A 20,817-nucleotide genomic window follows, 5' to 3' on the forward strand; every position below is an offset into this window, starting at 1 on the left:
GGGGTGAGCCACCAGCTGAAGCCCGCAAGAGGCTCAAGTGCAAAAGCCTCGCTGGAGGCAGACTCCTCAGGCCCAAGCCGCACGCTTTTATATTTATATTATCCAAGAGGCAGAACTACAGGGTCAGAACAGATCAGCAGTGGCTAATGGTAGAGGGGAGGGTTGACCAAAAAGGGCTCTAAGAACTTTCTGGATTGTTGTGATGTTGAATGAAAGAGTGAATGAATGAATGAATGAGAGCTACGCGAGTGATAAAGATTAACCCTTATCGCCACCCGTCCTCCCAGCTCCGCCAGGGTCCGCGCCCTACTGACTTTTCAGCCTCTCCCGCGCGCCCTCTGTCGGTTAGCGGCTCCGCCACATCAAGACCAAATCAGACCCGCCTGACCGGCTTAGCCTTCTGGGAAATGTAGTCCTTTGAGGCCCTAGCCTGTTTGCCCTTCCGGTCGACCTGGGCAAAGTGATAGCAACAGGAAAAACGTCACTAAGTTTGCCCCGAGTCGCACAAGCTAGAGCGTGTGGCATGGCATGCCGGGAGTCGTGGTCCTTTGATTGGTTTTTTGCGCTGCTATCAGCTGTGATTAGAACGGCAATTCCCATCATGCATCGGTGCTCACAGGGTTCAGCGACTGACCCGCGGCCTTCTGGGAAGTGTAGTCCTGAGCCTTCAACGTCCCTCGGAGTCTTACAGAGCTGTCCTGCGCAGAGGACTCCATCTCCCGGCATGCCCGCAAAGGCCGAAGGCCCCAGGTCGCGCAGCCATTTTGTTCCGCCCGTCGAGCCCCTGAGATGGCGGCCGGGGAGACGGTGAAGGTTGCCGCCTGCCCATCGGGGCTGTAGCCGCCGTCTCCCTGCCCCCCCGCGGCCGGCCCATGGGCTGACGGAGGCCGAGAGCATGGACCTCCACACCGCCGTGTACAATGCCGCCCACGACGGCAAGCTGCAGCTGCTGCAGAAGCTGCTCGACGGCCGGAGCCGGGAGGAGCTGGACGAGCTGATGGGCGAGGTGGCGTGCGGGGGGACGCCGCTGCTCATCGCCGCCCGCTACGGCCACCTGGACGTGGTGGAGTACCTGGTGGACCGCTGCGGCGCCAGCGTGGAGGCCGGCGGCTCGGTGCACTTCGACGGCGAGACCATCGAGGGCGCGCCGCCGCTGTGGGCCGCCTCGGCCGCCGGGCACCTGGACGTGGTGCGCAGCCTGCTGCGCCGCGGCGCCTCGGTGAACCGCACCACGCGCACCAACTCCACGCCGCTGCGCGCCGCCTGCTTCGACGGCCACCTGGAGGTGGTGCGCTACCTGGTGGGCGAGCACCAGGCCGACCTGGAGGTCGCCAACCGGCACGGGCACACGTGCCTCATGATCTCCTGCTACAAGGGCCACCGCGAGATCGCGCGCTACCTGCTGGAGCAGGGCGCCCAGGTGAACCGGCGCAGCGCCAAGGGCAACACGGCGCTGCACGACTGCGCCGAGTCCGGCAGCCTGGAGATCCTGCAGCTGCTGCTGGGCTGCAACGCGCGCATGGAGCGCGACGGCTACGGCATGACTCCGCTGCTGGCGGCCAGCGTGACCGGCCACACCAACATCGTGGAGTACCTCATCCAAGAGCAGCCGGGCCAGCCGCAGGCGGCCGGGGCAGGGCCGGCCCCGGGAGGCTCCGCCCCGGAGGAGCCCCTCAACTCGTACGAGAGCTGCTGCCCCACCAGCCGGGAAGCCGCCGTGGAGGCCCTGGAGCTGCTGGGAGCCACGTATGTGGATAAGAAGCGAGATCTGCTGGGGGCCCTGAAGCACTGGAGACGCGCCATGGAGCTGCGGCACCAGGGGGGCGAGTATTTGCCCAAACCCGAGCCCCAGCAGCCGGTCTTGGCCTACGACTATTCCAGGGAGGTGAATACCGCCCAGGAATTGGAAGCGCTGATCACGGACCCGGATGAGATGCGCATGCAGGCGCTGCTGATCCGGGAGCGCATCCTGGGCCCCTCGCACCCAGACACGTCCTACTACATCCGGTACCGGGGCGCGGTCTACGCCGACTCCGGCAATTTCGAGCGCTGCATCCGTCTGTGGAAGTACGCCCTGGACATGCAGCAGAGCAGCCTGGAGCCCCTGAGCCCCATGACGGCCAGCAGCTTCCTCTCCTTCGCCGAACTCTTCTCCTACGTGCTGCAGGACCGGGCCGCCAAGGGCAGCCTGGGCACGCAGATCGGCTTCACGGACCTCATGGGGGTGCTCAGCAAGGGCGTGCGGGAGGTGGAACGGGCCCTGCAGCAGCCCAGGGAGCCCGGGGACTCGGCGCAGTTCACCAAGGCGCTGGCCATCATCCTGCACCTGCTGTACCTGCTGGGGAAGGTGGAGACCAGCCCCAGCCAGGAGCACCTGAAGCTCCAGACGGTCTACCGCCTGCTCAGGTGCGCCCCCCGCGGCAGGAACGGCTTCACGCCCCTGCACATGGCGGCCGACAAGGACACCACCAACGTGGGCCGCTACCGCGTGGGCACCTTCCCGTCCCTGCACGTGGTCCAGGTGCTGCTGGACTGCGGGGCCGACCCGGACAGCAGGGACTTCGACAACAACACCCCGCTGCACATCGCGGCCCAGAACAACTGCCCCGCCATCATGAACGCCCTGGTGGAAGCCGGGGCCCACGTGGACGCCACCAACGCCTTCAAGAAAACCGCCTGCGAGATGCTGGACGAGGAGCTGCTGGCCAAGAGCACCATGCAGCCCTTCAACTACGTGACCCTGCAGTGCCTGGCCGCCCGCGCCCTGGACAAGAACAAGGTCCCCTACAAGGGCTTCATCCCGGAGGAGCTGGAGGCCTTCATCCAGCTGCACTGAGCCCGGCCCTCCCCAGACACCAGCCCGGCCTCCTGCCCCTGCCCGGCACCAGGGAGGAGCCACGCGGCTGGGCGCGGGAGGTGCTGGTGCCCAGCTGTCCAGTGTTAGCAGCCAGGAGGGGCCGGTGGACAAGGGGCCGCCAGCGCCCGGCTTGGCGGGTCTGCTGCTTAGGTAGCGGGTGGGATTCAGGCCTTGTGCGCAGGTTCTGAGGTTTTGCTGCAGTGTTTTTAGGCTTTTTGTTTGTGGACCCTGCAAGCTACCTCCAGGCGGTGAGGGGTGCATGAGGCCGCAGGCCCGCGTTGGCCCCCGGGATGCAGGTGGCCCTGGGTTTGTGGGGCTCCCTCCTGCCTTTCCCTTAGAACAGTGTTGCCCCGAGGGTCAGGGCGAGCACCCAAGAGGCCGCCACAGAGCGTGGCAACTGAGTGCCCCCAGGACGGCCCCGGTGGGCCCGGCTGGCACTGTGCAGATTAAAGGGACAGGCCGCTTGGCCCGGAGATGCCCCAGCCTCCCGAGTCTGCCCCAGGGCCCGAGTCCAGCCTCCCTGAGAAAGGCCCTGCTACACGGTGACGCAGGTCGGCCGGTCAGGGCCCAGCAAGGCAACAGCAGGTGGCCAGCTCTTGCCCAGCCCCTGTGGGCCCGGTCCCCCCAGCACCATGAGAGCAGACAGGGCCAGGGCCTCCGCAGGAGCAGAGCCCAGGCCCGTGGGCAGCAGGGGCAGAAGGGCACCGGCCGCCCCCGGGAGCAGTGTCCGCTGCCTCGGGCTCCCACTGGGCGCCTGGCCCTTGGAGGAGGCCCTCCGACTTGCAGTGGTAGGTAGGAAGTGTATTTATTTGCAAGGCGAGCTTTTGATTTAACTCAGGAGGACGCGCGGTGCCTGGCCCTCCCGGCGGCGAGGAGCCGCTGTCTGGTGGGGGTCAGCGCCGCAGCTGAGGCATTAAAGAGCAGGTGTCTGAAGCGCCTCCAGCCTCCTTGCCTGCTTGGTGCGCGAGCGCGAGGCCCGGGTTCCACCTCAGCCCTGCAGAGCATCCACCAAGTCCAGAGGCTGCTCTGGGGGGACCCCACACGGAGAGGGACTGGCTCCTCCCGCGGCCCCCCAAGGGCTGGGGGTGTTGCTCATCGCCTCTGCGGGCCCAGGAGCCTCCCCTCAACGTGCCGTCCCCAGGGCCGCGTGCCGCCTCCTGCCCAGTGCTGCCGCCTGGTCCCCAGCAGCCTGTGCCCACCCTCCACCTGCACTGGGGTGGGGTCACAGCTAGCCAGGCCCAGGCCAGCCGTCCCCAAGTCTGCCCCTTGGCAGGATGTGGAGGCCACGCTGCGAGGGTCCGTGGGGGGAGGCCCCTCGCTCTCCCGCTCCTGGTTTCTCTGGGGTGGACGGCAGGTAGCGCCTGCTCAGCTCTGCGTGACCGAGTTGCTGCTGGACTTTATAAGTGCTCAAGCTGGACACAGCGGCCACACTGGTAACCAGCCGCTGGGAAGCGCAGGCAGGAGGGTGGCAAGTTCGAGGCCACCCTCTGTGGCTTCCTGGGACCCTGTCAGAGAACCCAAAGGCTGGGTGCGGCTGGGGACGCCCCGCCCGGGACGGAAGGTGGTCCCCCAAGATGCGAGGTGGCCGCTTGCCTCTGCGGGCAGGTCCTGCGGGGCGTGTGCAGAGTGGCCCTCTGGCCCGTGCCCTCCGGGCAGGAGTTCTGCACCACGTGGCCCCGGCCTCTCCCTGTGGGGTCAGCGTGGCCGGCACCTGACGCAGGCTGGGCCGCAGACCTGGGACTCCATCCTGACCTCAGCCCTGTTCTGGTGACCAGGCCACCTGGCTGGCCGCCGGGTGCAGGAGGGTGGGGCCTGGAGCAGCGCCCTCGGTCACATGTCGTGCCATGTGACCCAGCAGCAGCCCAGCCGGGGGCTCGGAACCCCTTAGGCCCGGTGGGGTGGGGGGTGCTGCGAGGCGGGGAGCAGCCCAGTGACGGGGGACGCAGGCCCGGGGGTGGCAGGGGTGGGGCTGGGCGTCTGCGCAGAGCAGGGGCGCGGGACCCCCTCCACGAGGGAGGCGGGGGGACCCGGGACCCTAACCCAGGCGTCGCCCCCACAGGCGCTGCAGGTGTCCTGGCCCAGCAGGCCGCGCTGCCGCCGTGGACACAGGAGGGGTTGTGCCTGGGCCCCCAGTGGGCACTTGGGACCCCCAGGGCCACCCAGTCGCTGACCTCCTCCAGGAGGCCCGCGGGGGTCACTGGCCCAGCCCTGCGGGCAGTTCTCTTCACCTGAACCCCTCTTGTCCAGTCTGACCCCCAGCGACGCCTGCGGAGGGGTCTGGCCTTCGCCAGCCAGAGGGCGGGAAATGGAGGGACGGTGGACGGGTGTGTGGCCGGTGGGCTGCGCCGGGCCAGCACCGGGCGCCACTGCCCTGGCCTCTGGCGGGAGCTGGTGGGGGCCCGGGTGGCGGTGCCCGACGGCCTGGCCTGGCCCTGGTTCACAGCCCTCTGCCCTCGGGGAGGCTGGCGGTCCTGCCCTGCTCTCCCTCCGCCAGGCGACTGCTCGCGCTCCAGCGCCGCTGGCCTGCGGCCCAGCACGGTCAGCCCGGTGAGGGGGGCGTCACGACCCGCCCTGAAGACAGCCCAGCCAGCGCCCCAGCCACGCTGGCCGCTGCAGCCCGACATGTCCGTGGCCTTGGGATTCGTGGCCCCGCACAGCGTACGAGCCTCGGTGTTTTCAAGAGGCCCACGTTAGAACCTAAGGAAGGAGCAGATGGCCAGGGACCTGCGGGGCCGGGCAGGGCTCTTCCCGGGAGGACAGGCTCTCTGACTTGGAAACCGGACACCTGGCTGCCTCCCAGCGCTATAATAAGGCTGTGGCCACAGAACAGGTTAAAAATAAGGTCCTGCCGGGCACTTGGGGTCGGCCTGTGAGCCAGGCAGCCCCGGGGGTCCCAGGGGAGGACTGCTGTGTGACCCCCGCGCGCACGTGCCTCTCTGGGCCGCAGACACGGGCACGCACAGGGCGTGGCCAGTGCAGCCTCGGCGGCCCTTGCCCTGCAGACTGGCCCTGCCACCCTTCGAGGTGACGCCCGCCTCAGGGTCCCACCTGCAGTGTGGGCACAGCACTGGTGGCCTCCCAGCAAGGACACACCCTGGGCTGTTTCCGCTGCGTCCCCGTCCCTCTGTCACACGGCGCCATCTGGTGGCTCCACCTGGGTCTCCAAGGTAACCTGTGTGTCCCTGTGTCCTCCCATTGCAGGAGGGACAGTCCTGCCCAGGTCCACCACATGGCCATGCGCCCGCCCACCCCGGGTCACACCCAGGGCCCTTCCCTCCACGCCCCATGGGCCTCAAGCAGGCTGCACCCAGGCCACCCGCTGGGGACACCCCTCACGGGTCTGCCCCCCAGGCCCTGGGCCTGAGCGGGCAGCAGCAGGGAGGGCCTCCAGCCTCCTGGGTACACAGCAGGTGCTCAGCACCAGAGAAGGTGAAGGGATGTGGGGAGGAGGAGGGCGCCCTCCAGGACTGGCGACTTGTGAAGACCCGCAGCAGGTTGGGTGTGGCCCAGTGGTCGGCGCTGCCCGAGCCCGAGGCCCTGGCTCCATCCCCACACAGAACAGAGAGATCAAAGACGCGCTGCGGCATCCGGCACCGGCACCTGCTGTGTGTGGACACGGGTCCACCAGCCAAGGGGACAGAACCCTGTGCGGATGGGGGAGGCACAAGGTGGGCCCCAAGTTAACATGCCGTGTTTGTCTGGAGCTGCCAGGCGTGGGAATGGCGCAGGGCTGGGGGAGAGCGGTGCCACCTCAGGTGAACCTTCAGTGTGGCGCTCAGAAGCCCCGTCGAGAAGGGGGCACTGGAGCAGGGTCAGCAGGAGCCCCGGGCGAGGGCTGGGCCAGCAGCCGTGCAAAGGCCCCGGGGCAGCATAAGCCTGGTGTGTGGGAGGCAGAGGGTGAGGAGCATGGAGAAGTGGCCACTGGACTTGGCAGCAGAAGGTCACTCACCCAAGAGGACGCTCCTGGAAAGCCCACCTGCTGCTGGGTCTGCCCCCACGTCCAGAAAGCCCTGGGCAGCTGCAGACACGTGCTCCTCAGTCTCTGCTCGACTTTCAGTTCCCCAGGCGAGGCCCCCAGGCCAGCTGGAGGCTGGTCACAGCAACCTCTGGCTCCAGGGTCAGGGTGACCCCTGGTGCCGGCCCCATGAACGCTGGGCCTGGGAGGGGCCAGAATGGGGAGGACCCCCAAACCTCGCCTCAGCACAGGATGTCTGTGAGGCCCTGACACTGTCCGGAGAGAGCCCCAGCAGGGACACCGCGGGGGCCGCCCTGGCACACTGACCTCAAGGACCACCTGTTTACTCGGGCTTCAGTTTCAGAGAAGGGTGGCCTTTCCCACTCAGTGTTCTCTGAGGCTGCATGACTCAAAGGGGACTCCCCCGGAAGGGCCCGGCCTGGGGCAGGCCCCCGCCTGTGCGCAGGAGCTGGGGCGTCCTGCGGCCCTCACCCTCTGCTCTCCGCCACTTCCTCCTCTCAGCTGCTTTCCTCAGTTCCGAGGACCCTGAGCCAGGCCCCGTCACATCCCTGAGGACTGTGCCTGTCTCCTGCACACAGCAGGTGCTCAAACAATGCTGGTGATATAAAAAGACAGATGAATTTACATCTCCCCACTTACCGTCCAGTGAACTCCACCAAGACAGGTCAGCTCAGCATCCCCAGTGCCCAGAACCGACCTGCACACAGCAGGTGCTCAATAAGGGTTCATCATGTGAGTTCAATTACTGACCACTTACTGTGTGCCCAACGTTCTGAAAAAAAGCCTTCATGACCAAGACAGATCCCTAATCTGTGACTTGGGAGTCTGAGGCAGGAGGATCGAGAGTTCAAGGCTAGCCTCAGCAACTTAGGCCCTAAGTAACTCAGCAAGGCCCCGTCTCAAAATCCAAATAAAAGGGGCTGGGATGTGACTCAGGGGTTAAGCAGCCCTGGGTTCAATCCCTGGTACCAAAAAATAAAATAAAATAAAGCTCCGTCCCCAGCCCTTGTAGGCAGCTTGGGTGTGTCAGAAATTTGCTCGAATCAACATGTTTTAACGAGAATCAACAAATAGCAAGACAGACAGAGGAGGCTGGGTGTGGCCCAGTGGGGAGCACTGGCCCCTGGTCCAGGTGTCCGCTGCAGAGGCCAGAAGGACCGGAGTGCAGGGGATTCAAGCTGAGCTGGGCAGTGACTGCAGCCTGCAGTCTCTGGGCTTCCTGCCCCAGTGAGGCTGGCCCTTGGGCAGTGCCTTCGGCTCTTTGGGCCTCTGTCCCCACACAGTGCAGCCCCTCCAGGCAGCCCCTCCGGCCCTCGTGTGGGTCCTCCCTGCACGCAGGCTGGAGTCCCGTGGGGCCAGGCAGTCGCAGGCCTTCCACTCCTGAGGTCACTGGCCCCGTTCTGGCTGGAGAAGATGAAGCCAGGAAGGGGCTGGAGCACAGCACCTCCGAGGCAAAGCAGGGTCGGGAGCCCAGCTGTCCCAGCGCCAGGCCCCATGGGCTTCTCGGCACAGCCTGGCTGACCGGCGGCAGTGAAGCTGCCCAGGCAGGAACGGGAGAGGGGCCCCATTTCCTCTGCTTCCACCGGGGCCAGAGCAGTGGCCTCCACCTGGTCCCCAGTTCCTGCCCTGGACACCCCTCGTCTGTCCTCTCGGCAGCAGCCACCAGAGGGCGCCCATGAGCACCCGGGTCGGCCCCGCCCTCCTCCGCCTGCAGCCTTCCCGCCTCGTTCCTCCCTCCGGGCTAAAGCCCAAGTCCTCCCACCGCCCACGAGGTCCTGCACGACTCTCCCTGGCCGCTCTCTCCCTCCACGCCTTCAGCCTCCACCATGCCAGGCACGGTCCTGCCCCAGGGCCTTTACACAGCTGTGCCCTCTGCCTGGATCTCCGCTCCTGCCTCCCAGCTCTTGGCTTCAATGCCACCTCCTGGACCGCCTAAAGCCCTGCCTCTTGGACACCCTCTGTCACTCACGCTCTCCTTCCTCATCAAGTCCCTGCCAGGACCTGACATTCTGCTTCCTGATCTAGTGACTTCTTCATAGTTCCCTCGCCAGCTTCAAGCCAGGTCTGGGCCCGTGCCGCTGCCTGCACCGAGGGCCTGCACGGCTCCCGCCTCGAGGGTCAGAAGGAAAAGCGGCTGGCACGAGCCCCTCTGCCCCACTCCAGAATCAGATCTTGGAAGCTCCGCTCCCAGGATTTCACTTCAGGGCCACTGTGGGGAACCGGGCGGTGACGCAGCCTGAGTCAGCAACGAAAATAGCAAGTGCGGGTGACTGGTGGGTGGCTCAGGCCAACCCACCTGGCGTGGCAGCAACCCTCGCTCCAGCCGGGCTGCCGGGAAGAGGGCCTCCTTCAGCCCCTGCCCTCGGGACCAGCCTCTGCCATGGTGGTGATCGCCCTGCTAATCTGGGTGATATGTGGGGCCAAAATTCACTGCTTTGGCCTATTTCCCCATTGGTAAAACGGGCCTTCGGAAGCTCCTTCTTTTGGGGTCACGTGGAGGACCCAAACATTATGTTAAAACCTCAAGAATGTCAATGTGCCCCACGGCGGCCACGCCTGTGATCCCAGTGGATTGGGAGTCCGAGGCAGGAGGATCAAAAGTTCGAAACCAGCCCCAGCAATTTAGCAAAGCTCTAAGCAGCTTGATGAGCCCCTGACTCAAAAAGTCGGTTAAAGTGTGAAGTGTTCAACCGATATTCACTCCTTTCTTATTCTCCAGTCACCCTGGAGGGAAAAACTAATCCCGTCCCTGCCAGGCACACATTTAACGAGTGGTGAGAGGTGAACAGTCAGCCTGGTGCTTACGCGTTATCCCACACGCCCTTGAAATAACAGCATCTTAAACCCACTTTTTTTTTTTTTTGGGGGGGGGGATTGAACCCAGGGCCTACATGCTTGTGAGGCAAGCACTCTATCAACTGAGCTATATCCCCAGCCCTTAAACCCACTTCTTATGAGGAGAAAGCAGAGGATCAGAGAAGTTAAGGCATTTGCCTAGGGTCACACAATAGGCTCTGAGCCCAAACTTGGCAGTGGCGTCAAGGCAGGCCCAAAGAAAACAGGGCTGCAGACAAAACTACCAAATATTTGCAGTGTCTGGTACCAGGACTGACCCAGGGGTGCTTAACTCCTGAGCCACATCCCCAGCAGAGACAGGGTCTTGCTAAAGTTGCTGAGCGCCTCGCCAAGTTGCTGAGACTGGCTTTGAACTCGCAATCCTCCTGCCTCAGTCTCCAGAGCCGCTGGGAGTACAGGTGCGCGCCACCACGTCTGACTCCTAGCACCTTTTGTCTGCACCTTCTCCAGTATTAGAACCAAGCCTTTCCGAAAGGCACGTGGTCGGCCCCAGGACTACATTTCCCAGTGGCCCTTGCAGCCGGAGCGGAAGGCACGTGACTTTCTCCCGCTCAATGGGTGTGAGCAGATTGCGCAACTTCCTGCTCTGCCCTGCTTTGGCGCCGCGTGCTCTTCGCTTCCGCCCCCTTCTTGGGGCGTGGAGGCTGCGTATTCGCAGCCAGGGGCCGAGCTGACGTCCTCCAAAGGGCAGTGGCCTCTAAGAAGCCTTCAATAAATATTTATTATAATTAAGAGCCCCACCTCCCCTGCCCCTCCTCGACCCCAGCCCACGAAGCCCTGCTGCCCGAAGCGGGTCCGGGGGTCAGCTGGTCACCGCCCTTCCGCCTCCGGAGTCTCGTCCTCGGGCGCCTGGGCCGCCCTCTGGTTCCACATGTGGTTGTTGAGCCCCAGCTGCACCATCTGCGCGTGGTGGATGATGAGGGGCTGCACGCCCGGGGCCTGCGGGGGCGCGGGCGGCGGGAAGGCGGGCGCGGGGCCGGCCGGCCACGGGCTCGGTGGTGCTGGCGGGGGGCCGCCCGGCCAGGCGGGGAAGGGAGACGCCCCCGCCAGGGGCGCCTGCCCTCCAAAGGGCACCTGAGACGGGTGAGGCCCATGGGTCCCCAAGGACAGGTGGCTGCCGAAAGCAGCCTGGAGCTTCTCCACCTGCGCCTGCCAGGACAGGTAGCTCTGCAAGCAGGCCGAGTAGGCCGCGCCCACAGCGGCCGCCTGCCGCCGCTCGCCCTCCAGGTGCTGGCTGTGCGCCCGCAGCGCCCGCACGTCCTGCTCCTTCCTCCAGTGGGCCTTGCGCGCCTGCAGCTTCTGGGGCTTGAAGGTGCTGGCCACCTTCCTGGGGAAGATCTTGGAGCTTTCGTCCAGCCACACGAGGCCAGCCAGCAGGCCGGCGGTGTCGGGGCTGAGCTGCTCCAGGGAGCTCTCCAGGGGGAGGAAGGGGACCACGCAGTCCTGCCTGCCGTGCTGCGTGAAGCTGCTCATCAGGGCCTGGCTGACCTGGTGCAGGCTCAGGCGGCAGTTGAAGTTGGGGGTCAGCAGCAGGATGGTGAAGCCCGAGTGGTCGATGGCGTCCTGCAGGCAGCGCAGCTCCCCGCGCCCGGGCACCTGGAAGTCCTCACAGAAGGTGGCCCCGTCCGGCACCCCGAGCGCCTCCAGCCTCTCCCGCACACGCAGGGCCACCTGCTCGTCAGCCCTGGCGTGGAGAATCACGAAGTTGTAGAACTGCTCCGGTGACCCTGGCTCAGAGGAGGTGGTCCCAGGGCTCAGGGAGGCCAGCGGAGGCCAGCACCAGGAGGAAGGGGCAGCAGAGGGCAGCGGGGCCGCAGGTGTGGGTGGGCACGGCGTGCTCTTCTGGGGTGCAGCCTCTCCTCCAGAGAGCTGGGGTGCTGTCCTGTCTTTGACAAGGCCAGGACTCTCGGTGGCCTCCACCATGGGCAGGGGCAGAGGTCCGGGGCCCGTGGACACCTCCGTGCACTCCACTGGGAAGTGGCTGCTGGTCTCAGGAGCCGCAGGGGAGTCAGGGAGGTGGGCAGAGGCTGGACCCGGGGCCGCCTCGGGGAGCCTGGGGGCCGGGCAGTCTGGCAGCTCCAGGGAGCGGGCAGTGTCCCCTGCGGGGGGCCAGCTCATCTCCTCTGGCTCCTGGCAGCCCGTGGGGACGGGCTCAGGTACTGGGCTGGCCTGGGGCTCCCGGCAGAGCTTGCTGGGCCCGTGGGTGCTGCGGTGCGGGCTGCCCAGAGGCATGGTGGGCGACTGGCTGATTTCCAAGTTACTGGCCAGCGAGATGGGGCTGCCGGTGGACCGCAGGGAGCAACCCCGGCTCCAGTCCGGCTGGCCCTCGATGGGGCGGGGAAGGCTCCTGGCCCCAGAGGGTGATGCTGAAGACGCAGGGAGGCGACCCCGATCGGAGCAGAGGGGCTGGAAGCCCCCCAGGCTCCCGACCACGTCCCGCCCGCACGGGTCCTGGGCCTCCTCCTGGAGCTCCGCCAGCCGCTGCCCGTCCTTGGCTCTGGGGGTGCGGAGGGCGGCCTGGTAGGCGGCGTCCCGCATGGAGGCTGGGCACAGGCGCTCCTCGGCCAGCAGATGGTAGAGACGGGCCACGGTCCAGGACACCTCCGCAGACTCCTCTGGGGCCTCCTCTGGGGCCTCGGTGCTGTCCACGCCCGCCCACTGGCGGGCCACCAGCCGGGCCCCGGCATCCGCTCTCAGGGCCTCCAGAGAGCTCCTGGCCTCGGCCTCCTGGCCCAGCTGGAGAAGCACCATGGCGTGCAGGAGCTCTGCCCCGCGGCAGCCCGGGCCCAGGGCCCTCAGTCTGTGCTGCAGCTGGACAAGCCTGTCCCGGCCCAACGAGCCCAGGATGCTGAAGGCGCCGGGCAGAGACGGGCCGGGGCAGGCCATGGGCACGGGTGGGCACGGCCACGGGCAGCAGACACGGGGGCGGGTGGAGGCATGTTCCGGCCCACTCCCTGCCTGCGCGCCCGGCCACCCCTACCCGCGCGGCGGGCCAGCTTCCAGGGGGCGGCTGCAGCAGACCTGTGGGAGGGAGAGGCCTGGTCACTACCAGAGGACAGCAGCCCGGGAGGCCGCCAGGGTCTCCCCTCCCTCCCTTGGGCAACCACCCGGGGTCACCTCCCAACTTCCACTTCCTCCTCTGCAAAAGTGCGGCCGTCGAGCTCCATGGCGGTGCTCAGGGAGACGCGGCGCCCGCAGAGCACAAGACCTGAGCCACAGAGAGGCCCACTCAGTTGCCCAAAGCCACACAGCTGGCCAGGGGCCTTGGGCTCCGAGCCGGGGCAGCTCAGGCCCACACCACCTCCCAGGGCCTCGGGGACTCGCTCCAGGGAATCAGGTGGCCCTGACGCATGGCAGGTTCTAGCCCACAGCCAGGAGGCAGCTGGCCACCTGGAGGGCCCCCGGGACGCACGGTCCGGTGTTCACAGGCCGGGGTGGCCCTTCAGTGCTGTGCAGCGCTGGTGCCGGTGGAGGACGCCTCTGGTTATAAGGGCCAGGGTCCCTCCTGGGCTCGCTCCCCACTGCCGAGGGGCAGCCCTGGAGAGGCGAGGAGATCCCGGCCGACGTCCCACCACAATGTCCCGAGCGCCCGAGCGCCAGGTGACAAAGCAGCGCCTGGAATCCCAGTCCCCTAAAACTGAGACTGACAAGCGTCGCCGCCGGTGGCCAGGGTGCTGGGAAGCCCTCCTGGACCAGAGTCGCCTGCCGGGCGCCTCAGCCGCGTCCCTGCCCCAGCTGGCTGGGTGCCCCGTGGGTCCCGCCCGGGCTCTGCGTTGGAGGTGCCTGTTTGTGGCCCTTGTTTCTGTCACCCTCCTGCACGGGGACTCTGCCAGCCGATGGACGGTGCCGAGAGGAAGACGCTTTTGCTTTTTTTTAAATGACTTTTTCTTTGCTTCTGTTCCGGCACTGGACCCAGGGCGCTCGGCCACCGAGACCCGTCCAGCCCCGCCTCGCACTTTCTTTACGGACAGCCTCTCACCGAGTTGCTCAGGGCCTCGCTCAGTTGCTGAGCTGGCTCTGCGCCTGGGGTCCTCCTGCCCCAGCCTCCCGAGCCGGCCGCCGTGCCTGGCAGCTTCTGCATTTGCTCCCCAGCTGACGGGCAGCAGAGGGGGGTGGCCAGCCTGCAGAGCACCTGCCTGGCACATGCTGGTCAGGGGCGTGACCGAGGTGGAACTCAGCCCGGCCCAGAGCCAAGGGCTGCCCAGGGCACACAGACCCTTCGGATGGCATCTGAAACTGGGTCCCCAGGGCCCTATTCAGACTTGGGAGGAACAGCCCCGGGGCCCCTGGGTCTGAGCCCTTTGTAGGTCCCCAGCCGGGCGGAGCCTGGACTTCCCGCCCCCCACGTGGGGAGGTGCCCAGGGCGACCCCAGCAGTCCAGAGCGCTTCTCCACCCAGGCCGCCACGGGGCCCAGGGGCGGTGCCATCACACCTGCAGGGAGGCGGCCGAGAGGGTGGAGGCCGGGCTGCTGCTCGGCACCCAGCCGAGCCTCTGTCCACAGTGCCCAGGGAGCTCCCGGTGTGGACCAAGGGGTCATGTCCACCAGCCTCCTTCACAGACCTCCGCACACAACGGACGCGGGGTTTCAACACTTCATCCCCAGCAGGTCCGCTGGGGCCCAGGGAGGAGGGAGGGAGGACAGAGGGAAGGCAGAGAGGGCAGGGCAGGGGCGGAAGGGGCGGCTCTGAACAAAGGAAGCAGCCTGGCTGGAGAGAGCACTAACCAGGGCTGACGCCCAGTGGGGAGCAAAGAGATGATCCCCTTCCCGGAGCGTCTCCTGGTCAGCGCTGGGCAGGAGGGGAAAGGATGTGGAGACCTGAGAGTGGCGAGGGGGCCCCAGGAATCCCTGGGTGATAAGAGCACTTGGGACCGCAGGCACAGCCGTGCAAAGGCCCTGGGGCAGGAGGAGCCAGGTGTGTTGGAGGCACAGTGAGGCCCAACCAGGAGAGGGAGGGAGGGGACAGAGCAGGTTTGCAGGGCTGTGGAGGCCACAGGGAGGATTTGGGCTTTGACCCCAAGAGAGGTGGGAGCTATGGAAAGCCGTGGGCACAGGAGGGAGGGACTTGAGCAGCTGGAGCCGCCTGGACATGAACTCAGTTGCCGCGACTCACCTCAGGCCGCTGATGGCAGGAGGAGACAGGCCCCGCTCACCGGCAGACGCCGTCCGCCCTGTGGTGAGGTGGAGGTCTGGAGGTTGGAAGCCTCCTTCTTCCTGTGGTGGAAGGTTGAAAAAAGAAGCCCACCTCGCACCACCTCGCACCTCAGGCCCTTTATTCGCGTCGGCGCTTGTGCCGAGCGGGTGAGCCCAGGCCCGGCCTCCAGCGCTGCCACGGGTCTCGCTAAGGTGCTGAGGCTGGCCTCAAACTTGCCGTCCTCCAGCCTCGGCCCGGCACTGGGACGACAGGCCTGGCCACCGCACCCTGCCTGACACCCTCTGCTGGAGCACAGCCTCCCCAGGCCCCGCAGCTCAGTCCCTGACCGGTCCTGGGAGTGTGGCCAGGCCGCCATCAACCGCCAACTGCCTGTGACAGGCTCAGGAATGCGGCCCCCAGGTGTTTTTGTCAATAAAGTTTTATCGGAACACCGCCGGCCTGGCTCATTCACGCACGGCCAGCGGCTGCCTTCTTGCTCCCTGAAGAGCCAGGGAGTGGCCACCGACCGGGGACGCACCCAGCACCTGGCCAGGGACAGCCTGCGGTTTCTCGCCCACTCAGGGGCGAGTCTGGGCAAGATCACATGGCCAGCAGGCCGACTCGGTCCCCACCACCAGGCCGGGGCTTCCCTCTGCCGTGATGATGGGCAGGGGCCACAGCCGGAAGGTCGGGTTGTGTCCTCCCCACGTCCTGCGCAGGGTGGCCGGCACCGCCCGGGGGACCCTTCTGCAGGCTGTCAGGGCGGCCTCAAGTCGGAAGGAGGGCAGAAGGTGGTGGGCGTCCGCCTGCCTGCCAGCTCCCCGGGAGGCTGAGGCAAGAGGACGGCAGGACGGAGGCCACCCTGGGGTGGAATCAGTCCCCAGCACCACAGAACAAATAATAATAAATAAATAAAAGTGAGAAGAGGTTAGGGCGGGGCGGAGCCCGGTGGTCACCGGGGCCAGGCACACGTGAGGCCCTGGGTCGCGTCCCCAGCACCACAGAACAAACAGAAAATTAGGAAAAAAGGCTTTGTACTGGTTAGGTGTTGGAAAAATCGAGTTAAATAAAATGTCTTGTTAGGATTAGTTTAGAACTAATTTCACTGGTCTCATTCTCTTGCACGACGTGGCTGCTGGACACGTACTTACACAGGGGCCTCCTGTTCCGCTTCTCTTAGAACCTAGTCACACACGTCCACCCTGAACGGTGGCGTTCGGGTTACTGACACAAAGAAATGGGGGCACAGAGAGGTTAAGTAAGTGGCGAGGGACACGCAGCACATCGGAATACAGCCGGATTGGAACCTAGGCTGTCTGACTCCAGAAGCCACTAAGCCTGAGGGCCACCGGATCACCACGGATTCCCACTTATGTGGCTCAGAAAAACCGTTCACTAGTTTTAGTTGAATTCACCTTCATGAAACCTAAGCCCTCCTAGAGAAGTGGAGGATGAAGATGTTTCCCACACACCAGGAACAAGGCAGCCATGAGAAGGCAGAACAGCAGCTTCTCCCTCCCTGACCTGAACTCAGCGTAACACGAGAGAAACGACGAGGATCTCATATTCAGGTGGGACCACAGCCAGTCAAAAGTCGCTGAAATTGTCAAGATGACTAGTTTGAAATGTGGTCTGCTATCTCCCTCGGCAGCGACGACCCTCGTTCCACTGGTCTTCCCACCTCTTGGGAACTGCTGGAAACAACTGTGCCCACGATCTAGACAAACATAGGCACCACGCCTGTTGTCCCAGTGACTGGGGAGGCTGAGGCAGGAGGATGGCAAGTTTGAAGCAGCCTCAACAATTTAGCGAGGCCCTGTCTCGAAATAAAAAACAAAAAGGCCCCACGGTGGAGCGGCCTGGGGTTCAGCCCACAGAGCGCGTCCTTCCCACATGCCTGTGGGCCCAGCTCAGGAGGCCGCTGCAGGAGGCTCAGTTCAGAGCCAGCCTCAGCCACTGAGCGAGGCCTGCAGCAACTTGGGAGGCCGGCCTCTACACGTTGGTAGAAAGGCTGGGATGGGGCTCGGGTTAAGCGGTCCTGGTTCACTCCCCGCCCCCCAAAACGCAGCCTCAGTCTTCTGTCTGTCAGAGGGTCCTCGGCCACGCTGGGCACCAGGGCTGCCCCCTGCAGGCGCCAGGCCCGGAGGACCCCTGTCCCCCAGGAGGTGCAGAGCCACCAGGCGGTCACCTTCCTGCTTCCTGCCAGGCCCCAGCTCCACCAGACTCAGCCAAGACCCAGCGCAGTCCCTCCCTGGACGCTGCCCCTGCCGTCCTGCTTGCTGGGCCGCCCTGCCCAGCACTCCAGGTGTCTGGACTGGGCTCGTCCTGCTGTCCCCCCACAGCCTGGGGCACGGCCAGGGGCATCTCCAGCCTCCAGCCGCGACCTCACCTCAAGGTGGCTCTTGTGGGCTGGGCCGCCCAGCAGGAGCACCTGTCTGGCACGCAGGGGGCGCTCGGGATGGACGTGGCCTGCCGTGGACTCTCGGCATGACCATGAGGCGCCAGCACCCCGGCACCGGGGCCCAGCAGGAGCCGGCACAGCGTCCCTCTTCCTCTTCTCGTCCTGACCTGTTGGCCGTGTCCAGGGCGGGCCTGCCGGTCTCCTGGGTGCCCGGCGCCCCCCGGCCCGCTCACAGAGGCTTACTGAGCACCTACTGCGTGCACGCCTGCCTGTGCTCCTGCAGGCTGGGCGCACCTCCTCACCCTGGAGCTCGCGCCTGCTCCAGGGAGACCAACAGGAAATGAGAACCGCCGAGATCATTTCGAGAATGACAAGTGCCGTGAAGGAAATGAGCCACGGGGTCTGGGGAAGGGGCCGAGGGGGACGGGTGGGGGTCAAGGAAGGCCTCTGAGAGGCGACACCGGAGCTGAGCCCTGAGGGAAGTGAGAGAGCAAGCCAGGTGGAGATCAGGGGAAGGCGCTGCAGGAGAGGGCACAGCTGTGCAAAGGCCCTGGGGCCCGTGGCGTCCTGCAGCTGAAGGGGGCAGGGGGAGGCAGGGAGGGGACCATGGGGCTGTGCAGGGCCCTTGGGCTTTGACCAGGAGGGAGGTGGGAGCCATGGCGGGCTGTGGGCATTGGAAGGAGGGACCCTCTGGCCCCTAAGGGAGGACAGGCTGTGGGGCAGAAGCTGTGCTGTCAGGGGGTGCTGCTGGGGGTGGGGGTCGCTGCCCACCAGGATGAGTGGACTGACTGGGGATAACTTGGAGGCAAAGCCCTCAGGATCTGCTGGTTAAGAACTAAGGGGGGGAGGCAGGCCGGGCTGGCGCTGAGATGGCAGGGCGTGCAGGAGCTGGCTTAGGGTCAGAAGGGGAAACTGAGGGTCCTCTCAGGCTCGACTGCCAGGCCGCGTCTCCCTGGGGACAACCGTCTCCTCCCGCTGCTCCCCACTCTCTGCTCTGGCCACACTGTCCCAGGCTTGGCCCTGCCCCAGGACCTTTGCACAGGCTTCCCCTCCACCTGGCACACCTTCCCCGATGGCCACAGAGGGGCTGGCTCCCTCAGCCAGCTCATGGGCACCACCCCGCATGCTCCTGCCTCGTTTTTCTCATGTCCTTTCTCACCAGGGGACGCTACAGATCTTTATTTAGGTGGGGAACAGCCGTGCCTTCCTGCTGGAGAGATCCACCTGGCAGCTCCAGCCTTGTTCACGGCTGTGTCCAGAGTGCTGTCCGTAGGCACTTCACAGATGCTGACTGGGTAAGTCAGCGAACGAACAAACACAGTACTGTGTGCCTGGTACACAGGAGACGCTTAATAAATGCTGACTGAATGAGTCAGTGACTGCAGAATACTCAACGACCCAATCCACTGAACAGGCAGGAGTGGCGTGGCATACAGTAAGCACTCAATTCGTGTTTCCCTCCCAGGCAAGGCACAGTCACCTGCTCCCATGGGGCCAGCCCTTAGCGGATGCTGTCCAGGGGGACGGCAGGGCCTGCCCCGTGGGGACAGGAGGGCGCTGCGGCCGGTTCCAGGCAGCCTGGGTGACACGGTGAGACGGCGACGGCAAAAGGAGAAAGTGAAGGAAGTGGCCGCCAGGAGGAGGCAGGGAAGGCGGCAGCGCCTGTTCAGCGGCGACCTCGAGCACCCGCGGCCTGCCGGGCACCGCTAGCCACGGAATGGCCCTGGGGGAGGGGACAGGGCAGAGGCCCCGGCCGCGCCCCCGGTGGAGAGAGGGCCAGGGGCTGGCGGGGACCTGCCGAGTTCAGGCTCCTCAGACCAGGCCGGGGGACATCCGCCCTCAGACTGGCCTGGTCACCCGCGCGTTTCCCGAGGGCAGCGCTCTGTCCCTCCTGGTCCCCACTGTGTGGTGTCCTCCTGGGGCCCCGGCTGGCGGGGAGGGCGTGGCGGCCTCTTCCTCTCGAGGGGCAGGGGGACCCCAGCCCCGCGGGCAGGACGGCCGCCCGCCGAGGCCCGGCGCAGGGACCCGGGGCAGGTCGCGCCCAGGGCCCGAGGGGTCGCTCCGCGGCCCGCCCGTCCCGTCCCACCTACCGGGCGTCCTGGGTCCTCGGGGCCGCGACAGCGGTGGCCGCGGTGGCCTCGGTGGCCGCGCAGGGAGAGGCGCCGCCCCTTCCGCGTCCGCGGGACTCAGGGGCGGCTCCCGCCTCCGCGGCCTCCCCCGGGAAAGTCCCGGTCGCCCCGCCCCGCCGGCCACGTGGGGCCGCCCTGCCGAGAACCAGCCGGCCGGGGACAGGCCCGCCCAGGGCGCTGCCCACGCCACCGCGTCCCGGGTGGCCTGTGTCCAGAGGGGCCTGGCCCCAGGAGGCCCGCAGGGCGCAGCCACCGGCCACCCAGGCGGACCGGGCGGCGGGAGCGACGGCTTCAGTTCGGGCCGAGAAAGTTCTGGAGGCGTCGCGCTGGACTTGAGGCAGGCGCGGTGCGCTGGGGGCAGAGGGCGCCACCCCAGCGGAAGGACGGTTCACCCACCCGCCGGGGACGACGGCCGGGTCTAGGGCCTGTTCACCGGGCGTGTCTGCCCAACCCGGTGGCGCCCGGCCGCTGGCCCGAGCCCTCACCACTGAGCCACACGGCCAGCCCACAGCAGGACGGCCCGCGATGGACTTTCCGCCCTCCTAAGCCACACGGGCCGCAGCCACGGGGCCTTCCCTAGTGACGACAGGCAGGTGGCGTTGCCAGCCCCGGCGCCCTTGCCGGTGACTGAGGAAGGGGCGGAGCATCTGGAGTGTCTCCCGTCCGAGTTCAGGGACACCCACTCCATCAGGATCGCGGCCTCCGGGGAGGCCCCAGCGGCCCTCCAAAGGGGTTGGGGTGGATGCTCAGCCCCCAGTCTGCTGCAGTGGGGGAGAAACCCTGCTGAGCACCTGCTGCATGCCAGGCAGCCGCGCAGGGAGGACGCACCAGCCCTGGGGCCTCCCAGGCTGGCAGGTGCGAGGCCCCAGGTTCCACCGCAGACAGAGCCGGCCACCACCTCTTGGTCATGCAGGGTCGGCTGGGTGGGATCTCATCTCCCGGGCTCTGCGGGCCAGTTCCTCCCCAGGTTGGTCCCAGCACGGGGTACTTTGTTTTTCCCTTTCTGAGACAGGCTCTGACTGTGCTGCCCAAACTCCTGGGCTCCAGCCACCCTCCTGCCTCGGCCTCCCCAGCAGCTGGGGCCGCAGGGGTCCCACCGTGCCTGGCCCTTGTGCTTTCTCTTTTTGACTTTTTTTTAGTTGTGGCTGGACCTTGGTTTTATTTATTTCTATGCAGTGCTGAGGTGGAACCCAGGGCCTCACACGTGCCCGGCAAGTGCTCCACTGAGCCAGACCCAGCCCCCTTGTCCTTTTCCATGGCTGTATAGTACCCCAGTGAGGTGGTTGACCACCACGGGAAGGGTGAGGGAGTCTCACCCAGTCTCTCCCGACACACCCGTGTCGTTCCTGGCTGGGCCACCATGAACAAAGTCTCTGTGGACACTTGTGGGCAAGTCCCATTGAGCGTGGGTGTGGACCCAGGGCTGGGACTGCTGGGATATGTGACCTATCAGGCACCTACGAAG

General features: G+C 66.1%; 2 protein-coding genes across 3 annotated transcripts; one reads left to right on the forward strand and one right to left on the reverse strand.

Moving 5' to 3' along the window:
• The first annotated feature begins 761 nt into the window (after positions 1–761).
• On the forward strand, positions 762–3,794 carry Fem1a (fem-1 homolog A). The gene has a single exon (XM_047532552.1). It carries the CDS (start codon positions 896–898, stop codon positions 2,834–2,836), a length of 1,941 nt encoding a protein of 646 aa, XP_047388508.1. The 5' UTR covers positions 762–895; the 3' UTR covers positions 2,837–3,794.
• Positions 3,795–10,403: 6,609 nt separating this feature from the next.
• Positions 10,404–19,880, reverse strand: Ticam1 (TIR domain containing adaptor molecule 1). Of its 2 annotated transcripts, XM_047532547.1 has the most exons (3): positions 19,314–19,880; positions 14,802–14,902; positions 10,404–12,710 (listed from the first exon to the last, which is right to left on the reverse strand). In XM_047532547.1, the coding sequence occupies exon 3, from the start codon at positions 12,573–12,575 to the stop codon at positions 10,500–10,502; it is 2,076 nt and encodes a 691-aa protein (XP_047388503.1). In that variant the 5' UTR covers positions 12,576–12,710; positions 14,802–14,902; positions 19,314–19,880; the 3' UTR covers positions 10,404–10,499. The 2 variants fall into 2 exon arrangements, with proteins under 2 accessions (XP_047388503.1, XP_047388504.1); XM_047532548.1 differs by lacking the exon at positions 14,802–14,902.
• Between the last annotated feature and the right edge of the window lie 937 nt (positions 19,881–20,817).

This window comes from Sciurus carolinensis, chromosome 17 (assembly GCF_902686445.1).
Source record: "Sciurus carolinensis chromosome 17, mSciCar1.2, whole genome shotgun sequence".
NCBI classification, from domain to species: domain Eukaryota; kingdom Metazoa; phylum Chordata; class Mammalia; order Rodentia; family Sciuridae; genus Sciurus; species Sciurus carolinensis.

Coding starts and splice junctions, on each gene's coding strand:
- Fem1a (XM_047532552.1), top strand. CDS start 896: ATGGACCTCCACACCGCCGTGTACAATGCCGCCCACGACGGCAAGCTG.
- Ticam1 (XM_047532548.1), bottom strand. CDS start 12,575: ATGGCCTGCCCCGGCCCGTCTCTGCCCGGCGCCTTCAGCATCCTGGGC.